The 24,310-nt window shown below is 43.6% G+C and overlaps 1 protein-coding gene across 1 annotated transcript in view; it reads right to left on the reverse strand.

Moving 5' to 3' along the window:
* Positions 1–3,355: 3,355 nt before the first annotated feature.
* Positions 3,356–24,310, reverse strand: part of LOC309449223 (T cell receptor alpha chain MC.7.G5-like) — a gene marked incomplete at its 5' end in the record, with an annotated part of 441,544 nt that continues 420,589 nt past the window's right edge. Inside the window, 4 exons of the mRNA XM_082071188.1 lie at positions 3,356–4,087; positions 4,565–4,671; positions 5,848–5,895; positions 6,285–6,548. Coding sequence (XP_081927314.1) covers positions 4,082–4,087; positions 4,565–4,671; positions 5,848–5,895; positions 6,285–6,548 — 425 coding nt within the window. The remainder of the gene's footprint in view (positions 4,088–4,564; positions 4,672–5,847; positions 5,896–6,284; positions 6,549–24,310) is intronic.

Consider the following 24,310-nt stretch of genomic DNA (forward strand, 5'->3'; position numbering starts at 1 on the left):
CCGCTGCGGCGGGTCCTGCGGGTGCGACCTCGTGTGGCCGCTCCTGAGAACTGCGGGAGAGCCCGCGGAGAAGCAGAAACCGGGGATCTCCTGTGCGTATTTTACTTTATTTTACTTTATTACTTTATTTATGTATTACTTTATTTATTTATTACTTTATTACTTTATAACTTTATTACTTACTTACTTACTTAGTTACTTTATTTATTTCTGATTTTTAACAGCTTTCAATCCCTCTATTTCCACAAAATTAGAACTAGAATTGAGGTCCTATTAGAGCTACACAACATCTGAAGAAGCTCCAGCGAGTCTGCAAACATCTTCAAGCTCTGCACCTTATAAAGACCATGCTCGTGTCCCTGTCCACACTGCAGAAGAGGACAAGGAGAGGTTGTTTCATGTACAGAGCCATGTTTAGCGGGAGGTGACAGATGTCAGGCACATTGTTTTCTCCAACAAAACCCATAGAAAAGATGCAAATTCAAATTCATCTCCTTCCCATAGGCAGGTACTAGGGGCAGGAGCTGTCACAGCGGAGTGGGTACTAGAGACAGACCATGGCAACTCCTTCCTTGCCAATGTGAGAGGACTCTCTGCTCTGTCCCACCTTCTTCCTTTCTCTCTTGGGTCAGGAGAAATGAAAGTATTTCTCAGCTCAGATTCCCTGCCTGTGTAACAGGGTGCAGAGGCCTGTCAGCAAATTCAGAAATCTTACACACTTCTGAGATGTCTCCCCACTGCCCACCACACTTTATAACGTATTTTCACCTCCTTTCACCTGCCTGTGCTATACATAGCTCAATTGTTTCTGCTGTACCCAAAACAACTCCCCAGACCCAAGAGCAGGCTGCGGTGAGGGGGCAGGAAGGGAGGATGCCTTCACCTTGTTCGACTTTGGCTTGTGGTCTAACGTCTGCTGTTCTTTTCCACATGTTTCTCCTCTCTGCCATGAGCCACACCAGCCCTGCTCCCCCACCCCCTGTTTTGTGCCCCACTTTCCAGAGGAAGCGGTTTCTGTGGTTGGGTGTAGAGGAGCATCAAAAGGTGACCCAGATCTCAACCATGACGCAATGGAACTGGTGGTGCGTCCTCTTCCTGTCCCACCTGGGCCATGAGGCCCATTCCACATCCCCTCCCACTGTGTTATTTCCTGCCTTTGCTTTGCTCTGTGGCTTTTCTCTCTCGAAATAAACAAGAAAACACAGCGGTGATGGTGGGCGAGAGGTTACATTGTGGTGGGGGGAGATTGAAAGCCTGATATCTGAAAGTATCTTCAAACTAGAGCTACAAATTCAGTGTTTTGGAGATCGCTGTACTCAAAGCATTTTGCCTTATCTGTACGCATCCCCTCACTCAGGAAATCTTATCACTGGGGTCATTTAACCTGGAGGCGGAAAAACTGACATGTGGAAACAGAGGCAGCACACTGTCCACCTTGACCATACATCTAAGAGTGGGTTTGAAGTGCAACACAAAGGATTTAAGATGTACGTTAATTTATAAAAGTGATGCTAAAGGTAAATGAGTGCAGGGCATCTGCTACATGGTTGGGTGGCAGCATCACGGCAGGAGACCAGGGAGACTGTTGTGTTGCTGCTCAGCACTATGCACTCAGATCCTGTGGCAGGGATGCTGGCATCAGGTTCAGATCAGATATTAGGAAACATTTCTTAATGGAAAGGCTTGTGAAGCATTGGAACAGGCTGCCCAGGGAAATGGTGGACTCACCATCCCTGGAGGTGTTTGAAAGACATGTAGATGAGGCTCTTAGGGATATCATTTAGTGGTAGATTTAGGTTATGCTCGGACTCAGTGCTCTTAAGGGTCTCTTCCAACCAAAATGGTTCTATGATCATCTTCTCACACAGACCCTCTCCCACATGAAGCACCAGAGCTTTTGCCTAACAGGATTTGAAGCATGAGGCTTTCCAAAATCAGAGTTCCTTGCAATAGCTGTGAATCCAGCATGGTGAGAAATATCCCGTGAGAGGAAATCACCCCACTGCTCTGCTGAGGCTTTCCTACCACTCAGTTTGGGCACTGGTGTGAGGAGGTACAAGCAAGGTTCAAACTTTGCAGGGAGAGTGTGTTTCCTTCAGAGCACCCCTCTCGTTTCTCCCTCCAGAGGAATCTCTGGTACTTCACAAGAAGATGGAGAAGCTGATGTCACAAAAGAAGAAAATTTCCTTTCCAGTCTTGCCAGTGACAGAGTGAACCTGGAGACACAGGCCTGTCAGTCCGTACCATTAATGCCAAGTAGGTACTTCGTTCTCAGAGACACTTGGGAGTGGGGGACATTTAGAGGTAGGACACGTCAGGCTGGTACATTCCCCATAGCAGTAAGACCTTCAAGAACCTGGACCACTGCCTTGTTCTCTCGTTGCGGGCAAGTCATAATTCACCATTGTCTTCACATAACAGAGTCTAGTATTGAAGGAGATGTGCTCTTCTCCACTTGCCTCCAAGCCAGACACGTGGTCTTCACCCAGTGTTCTGGTTTTGTTAAAAACAAGTTTCTCTTTTTGTGAATTTCCCTGTCAGCTGAAGCCTTCTTACTAACTGTGCTTTCCTGAAAGCCAGATACATGTTTTGGTAGACATAGCAATGGTATGCGAGGTCACTGAACTATAAGGATGGATGTACATCTTGTGAGATGTGCAAGCAGGAGGTGAACCAAAAACTGACCAACTGAGTATACCGTCCCATTCACATGATACTTCATATAAAAGTGGGAGATCATAAGGATCTGGTCCCTTTTTCTTATGGCAACATTAGGAGAGGACCTGGTGAGTCGTCCCTGCGAACTGAGGCCAGTGACAGACTGAATCCAGCTCCGGTTGGCTGCAGAGTCCAGTCCAGGACTTCGGGTGCCAGTTCTGCAGTTGCTGGGACTTTAAAGATTGGTTTTGTATATTTTGTATTATTTTCTCTATTCTTATTAGTAGCATTAGTAAAACACTTTTAATTGTTCCAGCTCTCTTCTCTCTGTCCTTCTTTCCCTCCTGATTGCTTGTGCTGAGTGGGAAGGGGGAGATGGAGCGGCTGACGTGGGAGAGGGGAGGAAGAGGGGTTTAACGATACATCTGCCACGGTTTATTGTCACCCCGCAATCAAACCTCGACACCCGGGCAGAGCAAGGATGTCCTGGAAAGGGAGTTTGTGTCTCTTTCTCTGTGGTGGATCCAGGCAGTGACTGCAAAAAGCACCTGATGGACAAATCAGTCTGGAGAGGAGAGTCCAGACACCTCGTCCCTCCTACACCCCAAAGGCCAGACCCATTCCTAAAGCTTATCTGAAAAGTAAAATAAGTTCCTCAAATGCCAGATACAAAAGACAAACAAGTTTCTTATTTTTAATAAGAATTGTTTAATAGCAGCCAAAGGCCTAAAGAAATGCCAAGACATCAGAGGGGTTGGTTGCCAGTACAATTCAAGAATTAGCAGCCTGTGAGTTTCACATGCATCCACTGTTTCCAAGAAGTGCACACGTGGACAGGTAAATATTTCAGTATAGTTTTATGGCATGATTAAAAACAGAAATTGGGAATTCTAAGGTTGTAAGAACTAAAAAAAAGAGCAAAAGTAGTAACTTAAGGTAGCAGGACAGGGTGCACAGCACCTTGAATAAGACTCTTTTCAGCACGTTCCATTTGCAACTGAACTGGTGTCTGTGGGGTGCGCTCTAAGATGTGCAGACCTGAAAGCTATCAAAATACGAAAAGTTCACATTCAAGTGATATTTAGCTTGCAGTTTTCAACAACACTGCCCCAAGCAGAAATTGTGTGTCAATTTACAAGTAATTGTGACCTTCGGCAATTTATAGTTATAGCAAACTGTGCTTCATGCAAGAACGGCATTGTCATGCTAAATCGATCGGGCATGTGGGGGAGCAATATGCTGAGAATTTTAAGCCTATTAATAACCATGCAAATAAAGCAATGTAGACTATAATGGTTGGTGCGATATGCAGGAACAGCAGGTGATGTTCCCTGCAGCAGGAATCCCTCTTGCACATGATGCTCTGGTAAACATTCCTCAGCAGATTCTTTTGGTACTTCAGGACTGCACCATCTGGTTACTTTCATTCCTGTAACAACAATAAAGGTATGTTAAATCATTATTTGGGATACAGCCACAGCTATACAGTTGTAGACCTGAAGTTCCTAAGCAAGAGAAAGAGGAGAAAGAGACACTGGCCAAAACTAATAAATTAGGGCTGAGGTCTTAATAACCATCAAACTTTCCCATCTGGAGACCAGTCGTGGATGAATCTGATGGATGAATGCAGACAAGGGCAGGGGCGGATGTAGAACTAGGAGGGAGAGATGTTTAGAAGGAAGGAAAAAGTTAAATTTGCAAGTTGATAAGGAAAAGTAAATAGACTTGAGGGGTGGGTGAAAACAATTATATGGCCAAAGGAGTGGAGGGATTTTACTGTTGGTAGACAAAAGGTGTATAGATAGACTACATAAACAGTTATTACAGAGAGAAGGAACATTCATAACTAACTAACTGATCCAGATGTTTTCTGTCAGAGGCCTCACCACCCCCTATGCATACTCACTTTTTTTTTCCACATAAGCATCGTCATCAGCACATTAAAAATTACTCCTTTCATTAAAATTATTTTCAGGCCCAGCTGTGATAAAGACAGCGTGTTCAGGTTTTCATCTGTAAAAGCAACAGAGAATTACAGTCACAAGAGCCCTGAGACATCCTCACACTCAGACAAGCTTAAAGTCACTTCTCAATGAGTCTGTTACACCTTGGGTGACTGTCACGCAGCTACCGAGCCAGTGAGCAGAACCGTCTCGCTGAGAGACCTTCATTTCTTCCAGTTGGTGTTTCAAGGGCTGGGTTTTCATTCAATAACCACTTAATTATCCAGTATGCAAGACTGTTTTTAAATCATCTAGCTGTTTTTAAATCAGGGGTATTATGAACCCGGGATGCTGGAGACATCCTTCTTTCCTCTCCCTATTTTTTTTTAAGATGGGAAGGGGGATAACAAGTTAAATTTTATTCAAAGTACACAAAGTCCATTTTGATTTTCTATGAATCTTAAGTTACAAAGCCATTTTAATTTGAAAATAAATTGGTCTATATTGGGGAAACAGGGAGCTACCATCAAAAAGTCATTTTTTGTTTGTCTTTGAAAACCTCTCTCTGAAATGACTGCTCAAATCAGCCAGGTTTACTGATAAGTGTTTCTCCGAAGTGGCGGTTTGGAAACATTTGGCTAGCCAGTTTCCTTTCAGCAAGGCTGCGTGTTTGCAGAAATACAGCTATTCTGCAAACATGGCAAGTGCAGGGGCAGGCTCAGCTCATCTCAACCAGCAGAACAGCAACTGCTCGGTCTCAGCGATGGCTCGTGTACTCCCACAGCCACGAGCTGAAGCAAAGCTTGCTCAGAGGCACCATGGTGCAGCCCTGCTTCTGAGCACATGCTGCAGAAACCACCTCCTTATCTTTTGGTTCATTAGGTGTTTGAACACCCAAAAATAAAAAAACAACTCTTTTGAAGTCTGAAATGCAGCCAGACATCCAGTAAGGCTGACTCATATCAGTACCTTGAATCATTATGTGATGGGGAGTGGTTGGCTGGCTAATCCTAGCAAGAGCATGTAGGCACAGATCTCATAAAATTACCAGCTCAAATCTAGAAGACTACACTAACCCAATGACTTCCAGCCTTGATGTTTAAACCCTGTGGGGCGCTTTTGGAAATTTCCAGTCTGAGCTTTTTGCTCCAACAGGAACTCTGCAAACAGGGAACATTACCAAAAATTTGGGAAGACGCTTCCTTTAGTCAGGCCAAACTTAACTCCTAGAATGCTGTGTACATACCTGTCCTGAAGTGTAGAGATATCCCTGTAACACAGACAGCGCTGACACCTGAAGATAATAGCAACAAATCTAGTTAGTAACAGAAATGTACTTCTTCACAAATTCATAAAGATGTCCCTACTTAGAAAGGCTGGGTTGGAGTCTTTTAATTAAACTTGTGTCCTATCAGACAAAGGAACTTCAAGCTTTATATCTCCTATGATGTGATTTTAAGGTCTCTCTGCTATGACTGTACCAGCCTACTGAACCTTAATCTTGTTCCCACAAAAGAGGAAGGCAAAAGAAAACAGAGTCAACAAGACAACATTCCTTTGGAGTGTGGGAGCATCATCAGCAATGCTTGCAAGGTTGGGAGATGTGATCAGGGCCTGCTCATACTGATAGCACAGAGACCAAAGTACCTCTAGCCCTGTACAAACATCTGACAAAGCCATTACCGCTTTCAGGATCCTCGCCCTCCAGTTCTCCAAAGCCCTCATGATTTGCAGAACACTGCATTTCATCTTTCTTGGCCCAGTAAGTTGACAGGTAGCTTGCTTCTTGTTCGTTCTCAGATGTTGCCACCTCCACAATTGCCTTTGTCTCACCAACAGCCCGGTTAAGAGTAAGCTTTTCAGGGGAATAATCTGTGATAAGGCACATTTCCAAATCCTCATCATCTTTAGAGACCAGCCTGTAGACTGAAGGAGATGGAGTAACATCTGAAAATGGAGAAGAGACATTAGATGAGACTACACAGTCACAGTTTGTTCAATCTTAACATACAGACACTTAGGCATTGAGGTTTTTCCATGATTCACAGAATCACACAGAATCAGAATGTCAGGGGTTGGAAGGGCCCTGGAAAGCTCATCCAGTGCAATCCCCCCATGGAGCAGGAACACCCAGATGAGGTTACACAGGAAGGTGTCCAGGCGGGTTGGAATGTCTGCAGAGAAGGAGATTGGGAAGTGGCCTGATCACAGGCATCTTGTGTTAGGACCTTTAGAGAACCAAGGCATCTACAGCAGAAGATGCAGGAGCTACAAGAGACTTAAATCGATTTATGTTTGTGAGAGACACAGAGAGTGGTCAGGCAGAATCCCTAGAGCATCCCAAATGTACTCATGTAGGCATCCACACTCTACCCTGTTAACCCAAAAATAAGACCTATTCCAAAAATAATCCCTAGCATGATTTTTCAGCATTTTTGGCGATGCTCGAAATATAAACCCTACTCCAAAAATAAGCCCTACTAACAATTCATTAAAAAGTCAATTTAAATAGTGTCCAGGAAGCTATACATGTAAAAAAAAAAAAGGCATCTTTTGGAGAAAAAAATAATATAAGACCCTGTCTTATTTTTGGGGAAACAGGTTAGATGCCCATTCCTCTCTGTAACAACTCATTCAACTGTGCTCTGCAGGCTGAGATTCCTTCTGGCTCTTGGCCTGAACACTGTCAGGAATGTGTAACAGGTGGAGAGGGCACCTTCTTGCTTTACTGCTACGAGACATAGTGTGTCTGGAGACAACGGAGCAGCCCAGCAGCATTCTGCCTTTCTGCACAAGTGTAGCCAAAGCCACTGCAAAGTAGGAACATCTAGTTGCATTTATGGAAAGAAAGATGAAACAAATGTTTCATTATTTTCCACCACCTGACAGGGCAGTGCAAGATTTTTTTTACTAAATGTTGCCCTGCAGAAGAGGGTTTTTTGGAACAGAAGGCTGCAGATATAAGACACCTGGAGTTTATTTCTATTTTCTTGCTTCAAATTCTACTAGTGAGTCAGTTAGATCAGAATTTTCCACACGTATCAAAACACTACCTGTGGTTAAACTCTTTGCACATTTAGCTTTGTAAACTTGTACTCTAAGCATATGTTTCATCTTGCCCAGGTCTTGAAGCCTGATTCTTTGAGAAGATACTTTCCTAAATCTTTCTTCATGTGCCAGTAAAATGTTGTGGTGATAGCAGTACTCTGATGATGAACAGATGAAATATCATTACAGACATACTGTGGCCAAGACGCAGACTTGGGGCTCTCAGCAACCTTCTGGCTGCATTTTCTGTTGGACTTCACAATCACAGGTTTGAACCAGAGTTCCAGTTCACGTTTATAAACGGACAAAGTGTTATCATGTATGGTTGACAGTTTAGATTAGTATTTGCTGTGTGCACACACCACACTGATAAATATTGTAGAAATACTCAAGACTGCTTTGCTCCCACATGAAGGTTTAATTTCCTCCCGTGGGGGAAGTTTGAACTAAATCTTGACTTTTAGAAACAATCTCAAAATTATATCCAAGTACATGCCATAATTCTATCACAGAGAGAAATGCTTTTCATCTGTTTAAATGCCAGTTGTCAGCACCTTGGAGAAATAGCCATACTTTTTGTTAGTATGATCTCAGAAAAACTAATCCTCAAAAGCCTAATCATTCAATCTCTGGCCCTTCTCCTGAGCTGCAGTTCATCCTGCCCTGGCTTTGAAATAATTGATGAGATTCCCTCTTTCTCAGCTATGCAGAATATGCTGTAATGTGTGTTCTGATTCTCTCAACCCCACTCCCCACCTCCCATACTCCCAGTTATTGTTCTGGAAATAGATTTCAGTGACCATTTGTTAGGGAGAGAAAGACAGGAGCAGGTAAAATGCTTGATGGTACATCCCTGTATAAAATACAGATGAACCAGGGTACCTCATTGTCATGGAGTACATGAATACAAAAAAGAAGAGGAGGAATTATCGAGCTGTTCTGCTTCTCTCTTGTAATGAGTATTATGCTTTCTTAAGAATATCTACCTCCCCCCAGTTAGGGTGTTTTTTGGCCCTTTCAATCTCTCTGATGCTTTTATCATGAACAGATAACAGAATAAGGTCTGTTTTTCGCATGCAGTCTCAGCAGCACCTGTTTTGCAAAATACTCATTTCTCATTCTTGCTCAGAGTGGCTGCTGCCTTTGATCTGGTACTGGAGTCTGTTTTCTGATAAGTTCCTTTGCATGTTTTCACGCTGCTATGAAAGTTTGCAGATAGCAGTCTTGGTAAATATCAGCTATTACAACCACAGCACTCTGACCTGTGTTTCCTGTTATTCTGTCTTATGAGCTGGTGGGTGTGTTGGAGATGTTGTATTGATATTTATGACCTGTATTTGCAGGAAAGATTGAGATGTAAATAATGATACTCTGAGCTGTCCACCATGCCTAATATTTAATCTCTACTGAAGGGTATCGACCAGGTGGAAGAACAACAGCTATTTGAATGCTATTCCTGACCAGTCTGCAGAGAAAGCCAAGTCTAGAGGCTGATTTCAGGGAGAGAGCAGTAGAAACCTGTTCCAACATCAGACTGAAACCTATGCCTTTTTTTTTTCCAAACAAGTTGCAGCACATATCCTGAACTGGTTTAACACACAGCCTGAATTATACAGAAATTTATCTCATTCTCCATTCCCTCCAAAACAAACTCTCCTCTGATGGAGGTTCCAAAAGGTTTGGGTTTTGTGAGATCAGCCAGCTCTGCATGGACGCTAGGATGTCTACAGAAAGACCAGATGTCCACATTTAATACCTGAACCCTACTCTAGACTTCCAGTGCTTGTGTCTGGAGGAACTCAGATAAAAGAAGCCAGGTCCTAGTCCAGCATCAGCCAAGTCATCCAAAGTACAGGGACTCTGTGCAGAGATTCAGTACTTGCAAATGTGAATAAACTGCTTAACTTAGAGAGCTGAAACATAATTCTTGTCTCCATCCCAAAATACGTGTTTCTCATTGTTTCTGTAATTACACCTGGGGAAGTCAAACTACCAAAACCATCCAAGACCTTGCTCACAAATATTTAAAGGGAAAGATTCCTAGCTGAGCCAAAACTAAATATGAATTAATAGAGGAAGATAGTCAAGTGTTCAATGGACTAAACAGTTCTCTAGTACAAAAGCTGGATAAATTCTGGGCTTATAGCATCTGTTCACATTAAAGAAAAATTGAAATCACAGTTTCTTAAATTTCTTATTGGGAGGAAATACCATATTTGTATTCACGTATTGATTTATTAATGTATCACCTAAACTGCAGGAGAAAGTTACTATGATCTCTTCTGCTGCTCCTTTCAACAATGCTAAGGAAAGATTTTTGGGGGTCAGAAGGAGCAACTCTGCTTATCTAATCCAGTCTGTAAAGGTCACAGGTGAATGAGCTGGCTCAACCCTTCTGTGTAACTATTGTCTGAAACAGAAAGACTTCAAGTGACTGCTCATGAACCTTTGTCATTTTCAGAGAATACTTTTTTATGCCTTTTCTTCCAAAGTCAGAGTGGGTCTTTGTTGCCAGAACCAGTTTTCAATGTTATATGATGTTTCTAGAAAAAAAAAAATCATATAATCAAAGAAACTTCCTGAATTAGAGATTAACTATTCATGTAGTGCTAACCAAAAAAAAATCCCATTTGTTTCATGAATAAGAAAAATAACATTCAAAAGAATCAACCTAAAATCCCTTTCTAGAAACAGGTGGAAGGAGGTAATTATTATGTTGATGTCAAAAAATGAGAAGAACTTTTGATCTTACATTTGTGGAAGTGCCTCAGATGTAGACGTCTACTTCCCACCAAAATGATATCCATTCAGGATTGGTCTATTTAGTGAGTACATTTAATTAAACAGCTTATTTGGGATCATTGATAGCCTTATGCCATTTCCAAAAATGACTCTCCAAGGTCCAGTATCCTATGCACCCCAGTCTGAATCATTGCAAACACCATAGCCTAAGTCACCTGCGAAATTTCTTCGCAATGCAGTGTGAAACTATGACTTAAACATGAACATAAGCCTATCATCTGATTTTTTTACCCCTTAATCTAAGGCAAAAATGCAGACCCTGGTGTCTGTAAAATAAAGTTAGCTCTACCTAGGCTAATATTTTCCTGTTTATAATTACTGTACAAACACTGTCTGACGGGACTCAGATGTTAATGTTCATTATATACCAAGATCGTTAACCTAAGAAATTGATGATGCTGTCTCACTTCCCAGTATTCTCAGTCTCCCTGCTCCATCTTCACAAGTACTCTGTTGAGAAATAATCCTGAATTCATTTTATTTCAGCCTTCGCTCCTCTTTCCACTCTTCATCTAGAGTTTAAGTTCATTCTCCATAAAGTCAGACCTGTTCAGCAACACTAACCAGTGGCCACTGCTCTCGCCTTCATACCTTCGTAGCCCATCCTTCTCCAGATCTTACTCACCTTAAATCTAGTCCCACTTCCAAACACAGATTTATTGTATCTTTCAGTTTCCCACTCAACAAGAAGACTTTGCAATATATTTCTGCCTACCAGCTGGATATTCCAATGGATCCTCCTCCAAAATATGTGGGACAGCTGTCTACCAGAGGATGACACCCAAAGATATCTGAAATTTCATTCCATCTCTTCAGGTTTCTAAAATATTTTAAAATATAATTGAGGAAAGGAAAGAGACCTACAATGCATCACAACAAGTTTGATTCATCTTCCAAATACAATTTTTCTAGTTCCTAACTGTTGACATTGTAACATCAGTTTTTACAGATATGTAAGGTGACTTTACTTTGGGATTTTAAAAGAAAAAATCATGACATATTCTCTTAGGCCAAAAGTTAGAAAATACAGTCTCTAAGCCATTAGTCAGAATAACTTCCAGAGGTTGCACAGTTATTATTTTAAAGATGCGCTAATCAAGTCTGAAAACTTTAATATCCAGAATCTCTATAAAACTGCTAAACATTTTATATGGCATTCGACCACCACGCTGTGACTATTAAAGCTGTGTGAGCTATTACCATCTTCTCTAGCTGTTCTTTTCTGCAGTGGGTCACTGCTGCACCATAGCCAAACACTCCCTGGATTCCAAGACAGCATCTCTGTTCCCACTAATGTTTGTCAAGGGAACCTGAAAAGTAGTTGGAACATGCTTCCACGAAAGTCCCTTGTCCATCTACCCAATGAACAAATAATTTGCTAGTCCTAGTGTTAAAATGAATGAAAGCTCAAACTTACTTGGGGTAACATGAAGTTGGGTCCCAGTTCCAAATGTGAGTTTCACATATCCCTGATTGCCACACCAGTGTCAACCTCTACAAAAATGTAGACAGTTTTTCCCAACTCCTACTTGACAACCAGGCCAACAGACATTCCAGAGCAGGGAAAACTTACGGGATCAATGACAAAACACATTGATTTAAGTCACCATCAAAGTACCAAAGAAATCTACTAGACAGTTATCAGGATCAGAAAGAGGGAGAACAAATTCTAAAAGTTAACTTGTTCACTGGTTACAATTGTGTTTTATAACTTTTGGTGCAATACTAGGAACAAGCTGTGATTTTGCCTCTGTGACATCAACTAAAATTCCTCTTCGGTGTGCCATGTAGTTAGGACCACTGCCTTTCTGTTCCAGTTTTCTCCCGAATGTGTCACAATTTACTACCCACCTGTCTTGATCACCAGCAAGGTTCCTTTCCCTAATATCAGCTTGTATCCTTCTCCACCCTCATAATTCCCATGACCCAGGAAACCTTAGCAAGAACCCCTTTGACCTTGGTTACAGTTATCTCCTTACAGGTTTCAGTGGCACACGGTGACACTGCCTACATCTTGGAGCTTCACAGGGAGTTGCAAAGGCAGTCTGAGCCTTCTAATTCTACACCGTCACTTACTTAGATACACAGTATTAAGAGTAACTAAAATCTGGATACAAGTCACAGTCACAAACAGAATTTGCTTGCAATATTTATGGATAATATGGGAGCTGTACATCAGACAAACCAGCTAAAAGGCAGTCCAATTTCCATTCCAACAATAATATTAAAAATGTTAAGAGTATACCGTTCCTCGCTGGGATTCTGCTACAGGCAAACAGCAGATAAAATGGTGATAATAACCATTAGGGGATATTTTCTAAGTACTGTAGCCATTCCTGTATTTCAATACATTTTCATCTGAATTGTATCTTCCATGACTTTGCTTGAGGTCAATGGAAGTGTCATGGATTTACCCTTAGGATAGAACAAATCCACATGACTTACTTGTCTCAAGAGTAAAACCAGGCTTTGTCTTAGCTTAGCCCTGGAATGCAATTGATGGAAGAGCATTGAAACCACATGCCTGCCTCACGGAAGACTGCACAAACAGCTGCCATGGAATAAATTCCAATGCTTAAAATGAGGCCTCAGGATACTGTATCTTTGACAGCTGCCAATTCTCAGATCTTAGTGTGGATCCACAACAATCTTGCAAATTAGGCAAAAAATGTACCTGGGGAAACCAGAAGTCTTGTCCCAGATCCAAAGGTGAGTTTGTAACTACTTCCATAGTCACACAATAGCACAGGCCTCTACAATATCCAGTAGTTTTAGTCTGCCAGACAGATTCCTTTCTCAAAAACCATTTTATTTGCTGTTACTTCACAGCTCACCTAGTGACTAATGGCATAGTGCAAACCTGATCATCCCATTCTCTTGGATTTGCCATATGAATTAGTCAAGAGTGATTCCAGGGCAAATTTGCCATTTAGGTTTTAGGTAGAAAGCACACTTTTTGGTAGCAATTTCTTTGTGGCAGGAAGACCATTGCTTATTCTGCCATTAAACACTGAGGTTTCAGTATACATTTGGGAAGCTGTTAGGTCCTACAGTATGACCGGAGTGAGATCTGGAGCACTTGCATACAGATAGTACATATAAATGAACTCATTTATAACTCTGCTAGCTTACTGATACCTTCATATAAATGTGAGATTCTTGTTTTTCTCTGATGTTTTTGAAGGTCAAGAGGGCCATTTGAAATATGGAGAGTTTCCCCGAGTTTTCAGAATGAATAGTTTCTTTATCTTGCCGTGTTTTTTAACTTTCAGAATAAAATTATTTTGAAATTGTCGTAACAGTCACTACCATTTTAAGAAATTGAAACGTTACTTTTCAAGAGTAAACCCAAAGCATTTAGATATTAAATGCTTCTAAAAGTATTCTTAAGAAATTTGGAAAAATCAGGATCTACCTTCCTTTCTTTCCCTTTTCTAAAGAGTTTCCAACAAGAGAAAAGGTGTGGATCACTAAAGGGATTTTTTTTTTTTTTCAAATATTTTGGTCAACTGTCTTGTGGCAGCAGCTGCCAAAGTGCTATTTTTTCATGCCTTTTTATTCAGGGAAAATTATTTTGTGATCAGAGTGACCTTTCCATCTTCCCACAGGACTCAGTCTGTAATGAACTTGCTTCTTGACTTCTTTACCCTTTGGCTCTGTATCTATTCCACTCCAGCTTTAGAGACTAGTACTAGCTGGCTGTGATTACAAGCTTGGTATCATTTTCAAGGATAATCTTGCCTCCTGAGTTTCCAGTATTTATATATTGCTTCACAATACTACAGACACCCACCCCCTATCATTACAGCTTTATGGAGGATCTCCAAAGCAAAAACCCAATAGCTTACATTTTGCATTCACATACAGTAAGGAGTCTTGTTATCTGGAAGTATTAGCATCCACATACTAGAAAAGTCCCTTTTACCTGCTACAGCTCTGCATTTTTCTGGCTTTCAGCAGTTCCCTTTGTTTCTCTTTGACATGAGGATTTTTGATCTAGGAGCCCCTGTCCTGTTGGCTTTCCAAGAAAAATCCTCTTGCATATGCAAAACTACTGCTTTGCACAGTTCATAACAAGCGAGAACAGTGAGGGGAAAATACATGTGCAGCCATGGAAATCACTTGCTCTCATACCAGTTGAAAATGTATAGTCCTATTCCTAATATATGTGGAGTGAAAAGAATAGGCAAAACAATTTGCAGTGGAAAAAGTACCTCTAAGAGGAATCAGATCTGAAAACTCAGACCTACCCGGAAAAAATGTGAGTTTGGTTCCAGCTCCAAATATAAGTTTGCCATAACTCACAGTATTACATTGTGACACTAAACAAAATGGTGCACTGGTATTGCACGTGCTCGATTAAGACTTGACAACATGGCAATGTAAGATTCTTATTTGAATAATCTAACCAGTGCTACTGGCCACCTCCTTAGCACATACAGTGAAACAAACACTTCCTTCAGGAACATTACTCTGCCTGTTTGATCATTCCTGACAGTCACTAGGCCAGTGATTGTCCATCAGCTAGTCAGTCATCTGTGTATTCTTTCCTCTCTCTCCACACAATAGCAACATCTATCAGCCAGTGTGTGCATATATTAATACAACTTTCCAGACAGCTTTCTGACTGCTGCTGTTGAGTCTCACCAGTCTGTGTCACCTTTCTGTTCTGTTTATGATGCATAGATGAGGTTCTTAGTAACCTGGTCTAGAGGTGGACCTGACAATGCTAGTTAATGATGATCTTAAAGGTCTTTTCCAACCTAATTAATTCTATGATGCTATGATTCTATCCTTTGCAGGCTGTACTTCATGTTGTATTAATTAATACTTGCTGGGTTCCACTCTAAGGAGCGGTGCAACTACCGAACATGAACTTACATCATGCCTGGAAACCTGCACATGATTCAGCACACAACAGAAATATCCATTCCCTCCTCTTCAGAACTAGTTCTTCCACGGCAGATCAGGTTCAGTGGTGATATTTATACAGCTACAAACACATGAGCAAGCACACTGTAAGTGCAATACCTAGTCAATTTTCCATTAACCAGAGCCACACAGAACCCATGTAGTGTGACCCAGACACAAGTATGTCTAAAAGCGCACTACAGTGGACACTAAAGCACTTTGACAAAGGACACACAGGAAAAATGCACACTCACTGGGTTGGACGGACAGTCTGGTCCCTGAGCCAAAAGTCATCTTGCTGAACTCATAATCACACAGCATTTCCTTCCATAACCAAAAGCCCAGCAAGCCAGCTCAGGAGCAGCACTTCTCTCCAAGCCTTTGTCCAGCCCTGTCCAGGCTTGGAGGGCTGCAGAAGTGTGGCAGCGTTTTCCACTGCAACACAAACCCTGCTGGGATACATTGCAGTAGGATGTATCCCCATTGTGTAGCTGGGACATCTGAGAGCAGACGTGTGGCCACTTTGTCCATCCCAGGCAAACCGAGAGCAACAAGGATCATTTTGGACAAACATGCCACAATCACTGTCGGACCTACAGATATAAAACTCATTTGTGAAGACTGCCGATTCCCTGAGCCAAATCCTATCCTGGAGGAAAGCAGGGTGTATGTAACCCCACGGCTGAAGAGCCACAATCACAAGCAGAGAGATGCCAGAAAACCTGCAGCCCGCTGGGCAGGGAGGAAGACTGATCTGATCAGATAAAGATAAATGCCCAGAGAGTTGGAAAGGGAGGATGGGATAAGAAAACACAAGAAATAGCGCGACCTGGGAAGCAGTTGTACACACTGAGCTTCACTACCAGGCATGTCCCTGTCCAGAGCCTCAATTCAACACCACTCATTAAAGGCCATTAGATTTTTTCATATCTCTGTTCTTGTTCACTTTTCACTTGCTTCCTTTCCCAGGTTGGACGCATTTCTAGTGCACATTAGTTAAACAGGACATCTAACACTTCTCTCCAGGGAATACTAAAACTATCCCAAATTGCTCCACAGAGCCACTGCACTGTTATTTTTGAAGCTAGAGGACAGTGTCATCTCTATTGAGTCAGTCTTGACCTAGAAAAGAAACATCTCACCTGGGGCAACGAGCAGTTTCGTTCCACTTCCCCATGAGAGTTTTCCCCATCCTCCGCCACCGGCACCGTGTGACAGAGCTTTGCAAAATGGGGCTCTGCATTCAGCCACCTCAGTGGCTGCTGGAGGACTTGGACACATTCAGTCATGGATCTGTGTCTGAGAGAAGCTCTAAGTACCCATACAGATTTCCATAGACCTCCTATAGCTCTCTTTGCCATATACTATTTTTTTTTGCATTCAAAGGCATGGGAATATCTAGATTCATTTCAAGTCACCACAGGTACCAGAGATGGTAGAAATTACTCCTTAGTTAGGAGGGAACACATTATGATCCCTGCCCCAAAACCTTGTTGTGCTGGAATGGCAAAAGGGTTGGGAACAAGAACATGAAGCCAGTTTAAGGGCAGGGTAATGCATGAAGTCCCCATTCGTATTGGTCCAAATTTCCATGTACAGGGTTTGGTTTTTTTTTCACAGTGACAGAAGTACTACATGATTAAATCAATACTATGCATTTCAGCTAACCAGTTCCTTTTCTTGTCAAGTCGCAGCACAGCCTTAGGACCAAATTGTCAGTCAAGATTGCAACACACAGGCATTAACACAATTACTTGGCCAGACATTGACTTTAGTTCCTGAGCCAAAGGGAAACTCTACTTGCAGCTGCTTCACCTACACCCTGGGTAAGGAGGGATACTCACTCTAGATTGAAAACTTGATGCATTTCTGCAGAGTGGATCAGTGGAAGGTGATTTCACTTGCTTGGCTTTTCTGAGGGTCCTTCCATTTCTGGATGTCTGAAGAGCCCCTTTATTTTCCTTCCTTCACTGTCCAGACCTTATCCAGGCTGAAAGCAACTATCATAATGATCTACAGCTTTCTTCTCTCTGGTTATGCTCAGGAAAACAACCTACATACCTAGAGGTATTTGACATAAATATTTGGAAATATTTGCACCAAGCGTGATCTGGGCCTTGACCAAATCACTTGAAAGTCTCAAGATAAGGAACAGAACTAAACCGCCTTTATATATCCCTGAGGGCCTTCCATAGCCATACACAGGTACTGAGTATGATTTGGTTAATGTCTCCAGCAGTCCTAAACCACACCTCTATTCCACCTGGTTGATGGACCATCAGCATAGTAGAGCACCCATAGCATGTTTCTCTAAATTGCAGAGATCGCCACCTGGAAGGTTCCTCTAAGCATGAGAGTATCTTGAAATATAAGCTATTTTCTCCTTTCTAGCTGTGACATAATACAGATATAACAAGTATAAAGTGTTTCCAAAAAACAGACCCAGTTTCAAAGATACAGTGATTTGAAGCCGGGTCCATCATTTTAAAACGCATGTACATCTACAGGGTGCTCTGGTAGACAGTCAAGGATTTTTGACAGGAAAGACAGAGGAAAGCTGCACACTCACTGAGCTGGATGGACAGTCTGGTCCCTGAGCCAAAGGTGAGCTTGCTGGAGCTGCTGCCATAACCACACAGCATTTCCTTCCATAACAAAAAGCCCACCAAGCCACTGCAGAAGCAGCGCCTCTCCTCAAGCCTTTGGCCAGCCATGCGAAGTCACAGAAAAAACAAATTCTTTTGCCTTCCAGCCTCACCTCTGACTTCTCTTTTTGGTCTCAAACTGGCTAAAAGTGGGAATGCAGCAAGAGGAGATGGCATAAAGTGGAGAAGCAGGAGAAGAAAATGTACTTGGCAGAACATGTAGCTTCGTCCCTGGCCCAAATTGTGGTTTCCTTGCGTAGTTGTTCACACAATGCTACACACCCTAACAAGAACCCAAGGCTCAGTTTGCTCTCTCACCCCATCTGGTCTCCTTTTGAGGAGAGGGATGAGCCCCTTGGACAGGATGTGGCCTAATGGTGAGTCTTGTTCCACAGCTAAAGACATGTTTAGCTAAAGACAGACCAGCTCCCAACGTCAGCCAGCATCTCCTCTCCCAACCATAAACTTCCCCCTCACTTGGCGAATCTGGTCACTCACATCTCAACTAGACAATGTTGACTGTCACTCATAGTCTGCTACATCCTGTGAAGATTCCTCCATGATCTGTGTGAAGGATCAAGAGCACCACTGAACCTAATGATACAAACTCTATTTGGAAGGACTGTTCCTTCTCTCTTGATCCAAAGCCTGTCCTGAAAGGGAAACTTGCAGCACGTAGCCCCCAGCTGAAGAGCCACAAGTCCAGAAAGAGAGATGCTGGAAATCCCACTGCCCATTGGACAGTGAGTAGCTTTACCGGTGTGGAAGGAAACTACAAGAAAGTGGTGGCACTTACTAGGCAACACCTGAAGTCGTGTTCCTTGGCCAAGTGTGATCTTGCCGTAGTTCACACAGTGGTTTTCACCTCAACAAGAACACATCTCATCCCCATCCTTACAGAGAAAGGCAACTCCTAGTCCTGCAGAGCTGAACCCTTGACTTAGTAGCCCATGATCAGAAAACTTCCATCAGACTTCCAGAAATGCTGCACGCTGTACACCACCACCATGCAGTGCTGCACACTTCTGCCAAAGCAAGACCTGATCCTCTTGCAAGGAAAAGAAGGGTAGGTTGGAAAGAGACGACATGCTCAGAGAGTTCAAAAGGGAGGAGTGGTGTAAGATATCACAAGAAATACCCCCAGCTGGGCAGCAGTTGTACTCACTGGGCTTCACTACCAGGCGTGTCCCTGTCCCCAGCACCACTTTGTAGTTCCCTGCATTCACACAGTCCTCCACAGCTCAGCAAAAAACACAGCTCTCATGCCAGTTACTCTACAACTGCAGGAGATCAACTCCTTCCCATCCACACCACACATTTGAAGCCAGGAACAATTGTAGCCTTGATAAGAAATCTTTTGGAATCTCATCTGCAGGAAGGATGACATCTACAGTTGTGGTGCTATCAAGAGCAGTATTAATTCAGCCTGTCTTCAGCAGAGTAAAGGACAACCACCCAGGGCTGAGCTAGACAGAACCACCAGCAACTCACACCAGTTCTCACAAGTACAGATGGCCATGGCACAAAATGTCTATCCCTGAGCAAAGGGATTCAGGATCCCAGTTTGCTTATGTGAAAGGCAGAGAGCAGGAGCTGGCAGGAGTAAGGGGAAGGAGTGAATTCACGGCCTTGTTGAATCAAGGTCTCTACTGCCACCTCAAAAAACAGAGCAAAAGCCCCACAGATTGAAGCCCTCTTCCTCTGTTTCAGTTACACCAGCTGATAGCCATAAAACTGTTTCACCAAGCAGAGCAGGAAAAGGCTTTGAAACTTACTGGGATTTATCCTTAGCTGAGTTCCACCTCCAAAGGTGACTTGGTTGCCATAAGTAGTCACACAGTGTTTGTCTTCACAACAAAAACCCAATAGGTCACACCATAGTCATCATAGAATGCCCTGAGTGGTAAGAGACCCATAAGGATCACCAAGTCCAACTCCTGTCCCTGCATATGACAACCCCACAGTTCACACCATGTGTCTGTGGATGTTGTCCATTCTCTTCTTGAACACTGTCAGGTTGGGGTCGTGACACTTCCCTGGGGAGCCTGTTCAGTGTCCAGCACCTCTGGGTGAAGAACCTTTTCCTAACATCCCACCTGACCCTCCCCTAGCACATCTTCCTGCCATTCCCTTGGGTCCTGTCATTTGTCACTAAAGAGAAGAATTCAGTGCCTACCCTTCCTGCCCCTTTGTGAGGAAGCTGTAGACAGCGATGAGGCCTCCTCTTCTCCAGACTGAACAAACCAAGTGCCTTTAGCCAGCTTCCTCTCCAAACCGTTCACCAACTTTGTAGCCTCTTCTGGAGAACCTCTAGTAGCTTAATAACTTTTTTATCCTCTGGTGCCCAGACCTGCACACAGTGCTCCAGGTAAGGCCACATCAGTGCAGAGCAGAGCAGGACAATCCCCTCCCTGCCCGGCTGGCCATGCTGAGCTGGATGCACCAGGACACTGGTCCCTCTTGGCTGCCAGGGACACTGTTGTCTCATGTTCAGCCTGCTGTCGACCAGAACCCCCAGATCCCTCTCTGCAGAGCTGCTCTCCAGCATCTCGTCCCCCAGTCTGTCTGTACAGCCAGGGTTGCCGTGTCCCTAGTGCAAAATCTGGCACTTGCCCTTGTTGAACTTCATGTGGTTGGTGATTGTCCAGTTCTCCAGTTTGTTCAGATCTCTCTCCAGGGCCTCTCTGCCCTCAAGAGTGTCAACAGCTCCCCCCAGTTTTGTGTCATCAGCAAACTTGCTATGCAGTCCCTCAAGTTCTAAGTCATTTATAAAGACATTGAAAAGCGCTGCCCCTAAGATGGATTTCTGTAGAAGCCACTACTGACTAGTCGCCAGCGCAACTTAACCCCATTTATTAGGACCCTTTGAGCCCAGCCTGTCAGCCAATTGCTCACCCACTGCACTGTGTGTTTACCCAGCTGAGTGCTGGCCATCTTGTCCAGGATGAGACTGTGAGAGACACTATCAAAAGCTTTACTGAAATCCAAAAAGATCACATTGACAGGCTTCCCTTGGCCTACTAGGTGGGTAACCTTGTTGTGGAATGAAATTACGTTGGTCAGGCAAGACTTTCCCTTCTTGAACGTCTGGGACCAATGACTACGTTGACATTCAGATGTTCTTCAGTAACTCCCAGAACCATCTTCACCTTGATTTTGCCAGGAACAGTAGTGAGCCTGACAGGCCTGTAGTTGCCAGGGTCATCCCCTGGCAACGTCTTCCCTGCTCTGCCTTATTCCTTCTAAAGCTGTGCCTTGTGGCTGGGCTCTTCTTTTACAACAGCTTCAGCTGGTCATCCATTTCAGCTTTGGTTGAGATGAGCCCTGAGTGCATCCTTGTTCCACATAGAGAAAACATGCAGGATCATGACCACAGCTCCTCACTCAGCCCTAAAAGCAGAGATCTTCCCCTGGAATCTCCTCCACACGCTATACACCTTCAAAAAGTCTTTGTTTTGGCTGCCATATCTCCAGATACGTGTGCATGTGCAAACACACACTCCATCCCTCTGCAGACCAGTTTCTAACAAGTGTAAGTGATGTGACTTTCCTAACCATACTCCTTCAGGCTGGCTTTCTACCTACAGGGTTCTATGATCAGTTGTGTCCCACTCCCAAAGGCAAATTTTCAGGTGGATGCTGAAGTACCAGAGGGACACATCCACAAAAAAAAAAAACCCACACACAACTTGTACTCCAGAAAACAGGACAAGATGCGCCATAGAGACCAAAGAGGGAAGCCAAGGTGCTCCTTTGGGGCACACTAACAGCCAGTTAACACAGAGATACTTACTGAGTTTCATAGAAAGATTACTTCCATGCCTGAACTTGAGCTTACAAAACCTGCCCCAGCAAACTGCCACAACCATGGACAGCCCTACAACAACCCCACAGCTAGCAGAAAGGAATGACAGTCACCTGCAAAAGAGTCTAACACTTGTCTTTTACAACTGTGTATGGAAAAAAGGGTGAAAGACAATGGAAAATACTAATTCCTGAGCTGCAACAGCAGCCTTACACACACACTGAGCTAACACACAGCTGCTCATGCTCCAGCAAGAGTTGCAGCTCTGCCTTTGACTCCCATTCAGAGCAGCCAGTGCTAAGCTAAGACCCTTCTGATGAGACCAGTGCATTTCTCTGCATCTCCATCTCACGGCACTTACATGCCTTTGTAAAGAGCTTTCTCCCCTTCCCAAAGACAAACCTCCTGCCCTGTCCCCCCTACACCCACAGCAGCTCACAGCTTTTCCATTCTCAGAAAAAGGGCACAGGGTTGTGCGTGGTCACAGGAAGACTTCCCAAAATGTACCCCCTGACGTTCTTGCATTGCACATTCCTGCATTGCCCTGCAGGGCTAGGAGTAGCTTAGACAGTACTCACAAGGCTTCACACTTAGCTTTGTCCCAGCTCCAAAGGTGTAACTGTTCCCACCGACACTCACTGTAACAAAAGCCATTCCTCAAATGCTCTCCTCTCATCTCCCATAGCAGGGAAGCTGTCAGAGTGGTGGACAAGGACCTTCCCAGCAAGGCACAGAGGACACATTCCCCAAAATCATGCAGACCTCAAGTTGAGGTTTGCTCCGTGCAACCACAACCTCATTAACAACTGCACTGAAAGAATTCCCAGAGCCTGTGAAGGGAGACAAGGCATTTCGGGGAAACAAAGATAAACCAAAAGGATGAATATAAAAGCAGTCCTTTTGCAAGACAGACAGATGTAAGACCAATGGCAAGCTGCACACTCACTGGGGTGGACGGACAGTCTGGTCCCTGAGCCAAAGGTGAGCTTCTCATAGCTGTTGCCATAATCACACAGCATTTCCTTCCAAAACAAAAAGCCCATCAAGCCACTGCAGAAGCAGCACCTCTCCCCAAGCCTTTGCCCAGCCATGCCAAGACCAGGAAAAAACAAATCCCCTGTGCCTTCCAGCTGCACCTCTGACTTTTTCGTGTTAAACTGGCTAAAAGTGGGAATGCAGCAAGAGGAGACACCATAAATTGCTGAAGCAGGAGAAGAAAACATACCTGGCAGAACATGTAGCTTCGTCCCTGGCCCAAACTGTGGTTTTCCTGCATAGCTGTTCACACAATGCTACACACCCTAACAAGAACCCGAGTCTCAGTCTGCTCTCTCATCCCATCTGTCTCCTCTTCTGAGGAGAGGGATGAGCCCCTTGGACAGGAGATGCCATTTGCCTTGGGAATGCGACACAGAGAGCAGTGAAAGGTAAAAACTCAGGGATTATTTTCTCAGGCTGCTTGGGGAATACCAGTCGTTCACTGGCACTGAGAATTTTCAGGACACAGTGCCAAAGAGCATTAGTCCATCCTAATTTAATGGCTGTACTTCACATTGTATTCATTAATACTTTCTTGGGTTCCAATCTGAGGGGATTGTTACTATGAAATGTGAACCTCAGTGGCTGCTGGAGGGCTTGGACGCATTCAGTCATGGATCTGTGTCTGAGAGAAGCTCTAAGTACCCATACAGATTTCCATAGACTTCTCTATCTCTATTTGCTATGTAATATTTTTGGAGCAAAGACATGGGAAGAACTAGATCTCTTTCCATTCACTGCAGTACCAGAGATGGTAGAAAGGGAAGGTAGTTAGGAGGGAACACATTATGATCCCTGCCCCAAACCCTTATTGTGTTGGAATGGCAAAAAGGGATGGGAACAAGAACATGAACCCGGTCTAGGGGCAGAGTAACAGATGAAGTCCCCATTCCTATTGGTCCAGATTTCCATGTACAGGTGTTTTTTTTCACAATGCAAGAAGTACTGCACCATTTAAATCAGTACTATCCATATTACTAGCCAATGCCTTTTCTTGCCAAGTCAGAGCACAGCACTAGGACAGAACTGTCAGTCAAGATTGCAACAGGCAGGCATTAACTCACCTGGCCAGCTGGTGAGTTTAGTCCCTGAACCAAAAGTGAACTTGAGGCTGTTGTCTCAACAGCAGAGCACTTTACAGAAACAAAGAGGGGTGGATCCGAGCTGGTGATGCCTCCATCAGCTGGGCTGTACTGGCAGCCTCTGCACCTAGACCCTGGTCAAGTGGGATGCTCACTCTGGATTGGAAGCTGCTGCATTGTGGAAGTTTACCACCTGGAAGGCAGATCCATGCAGAAGATTATCTTGAAAAAGTACCTATGCTCTCCTTCCCATCTGTGATGTAACATGGAAACAACAAACACATCTACAGAACACACTGGTAGACTGTCTAAGGTTTATGAGAGAGGAAAAACAGGAAAGCTGCAAACTCACTGAGCTGGATGGACAGTCTGGTCCCT

Source organism: Streptopelia decaocto, assembly GCF_964273445.1.
Source record: "Streptopelia decaocto genome assembly, chromosome: 22".
Lineage (NCBI taxonomy): Eukaryota > Metazoa > Chordata > Aves > Columbiformes > Columbidae > Streptopelia > Streptopelia decaocto.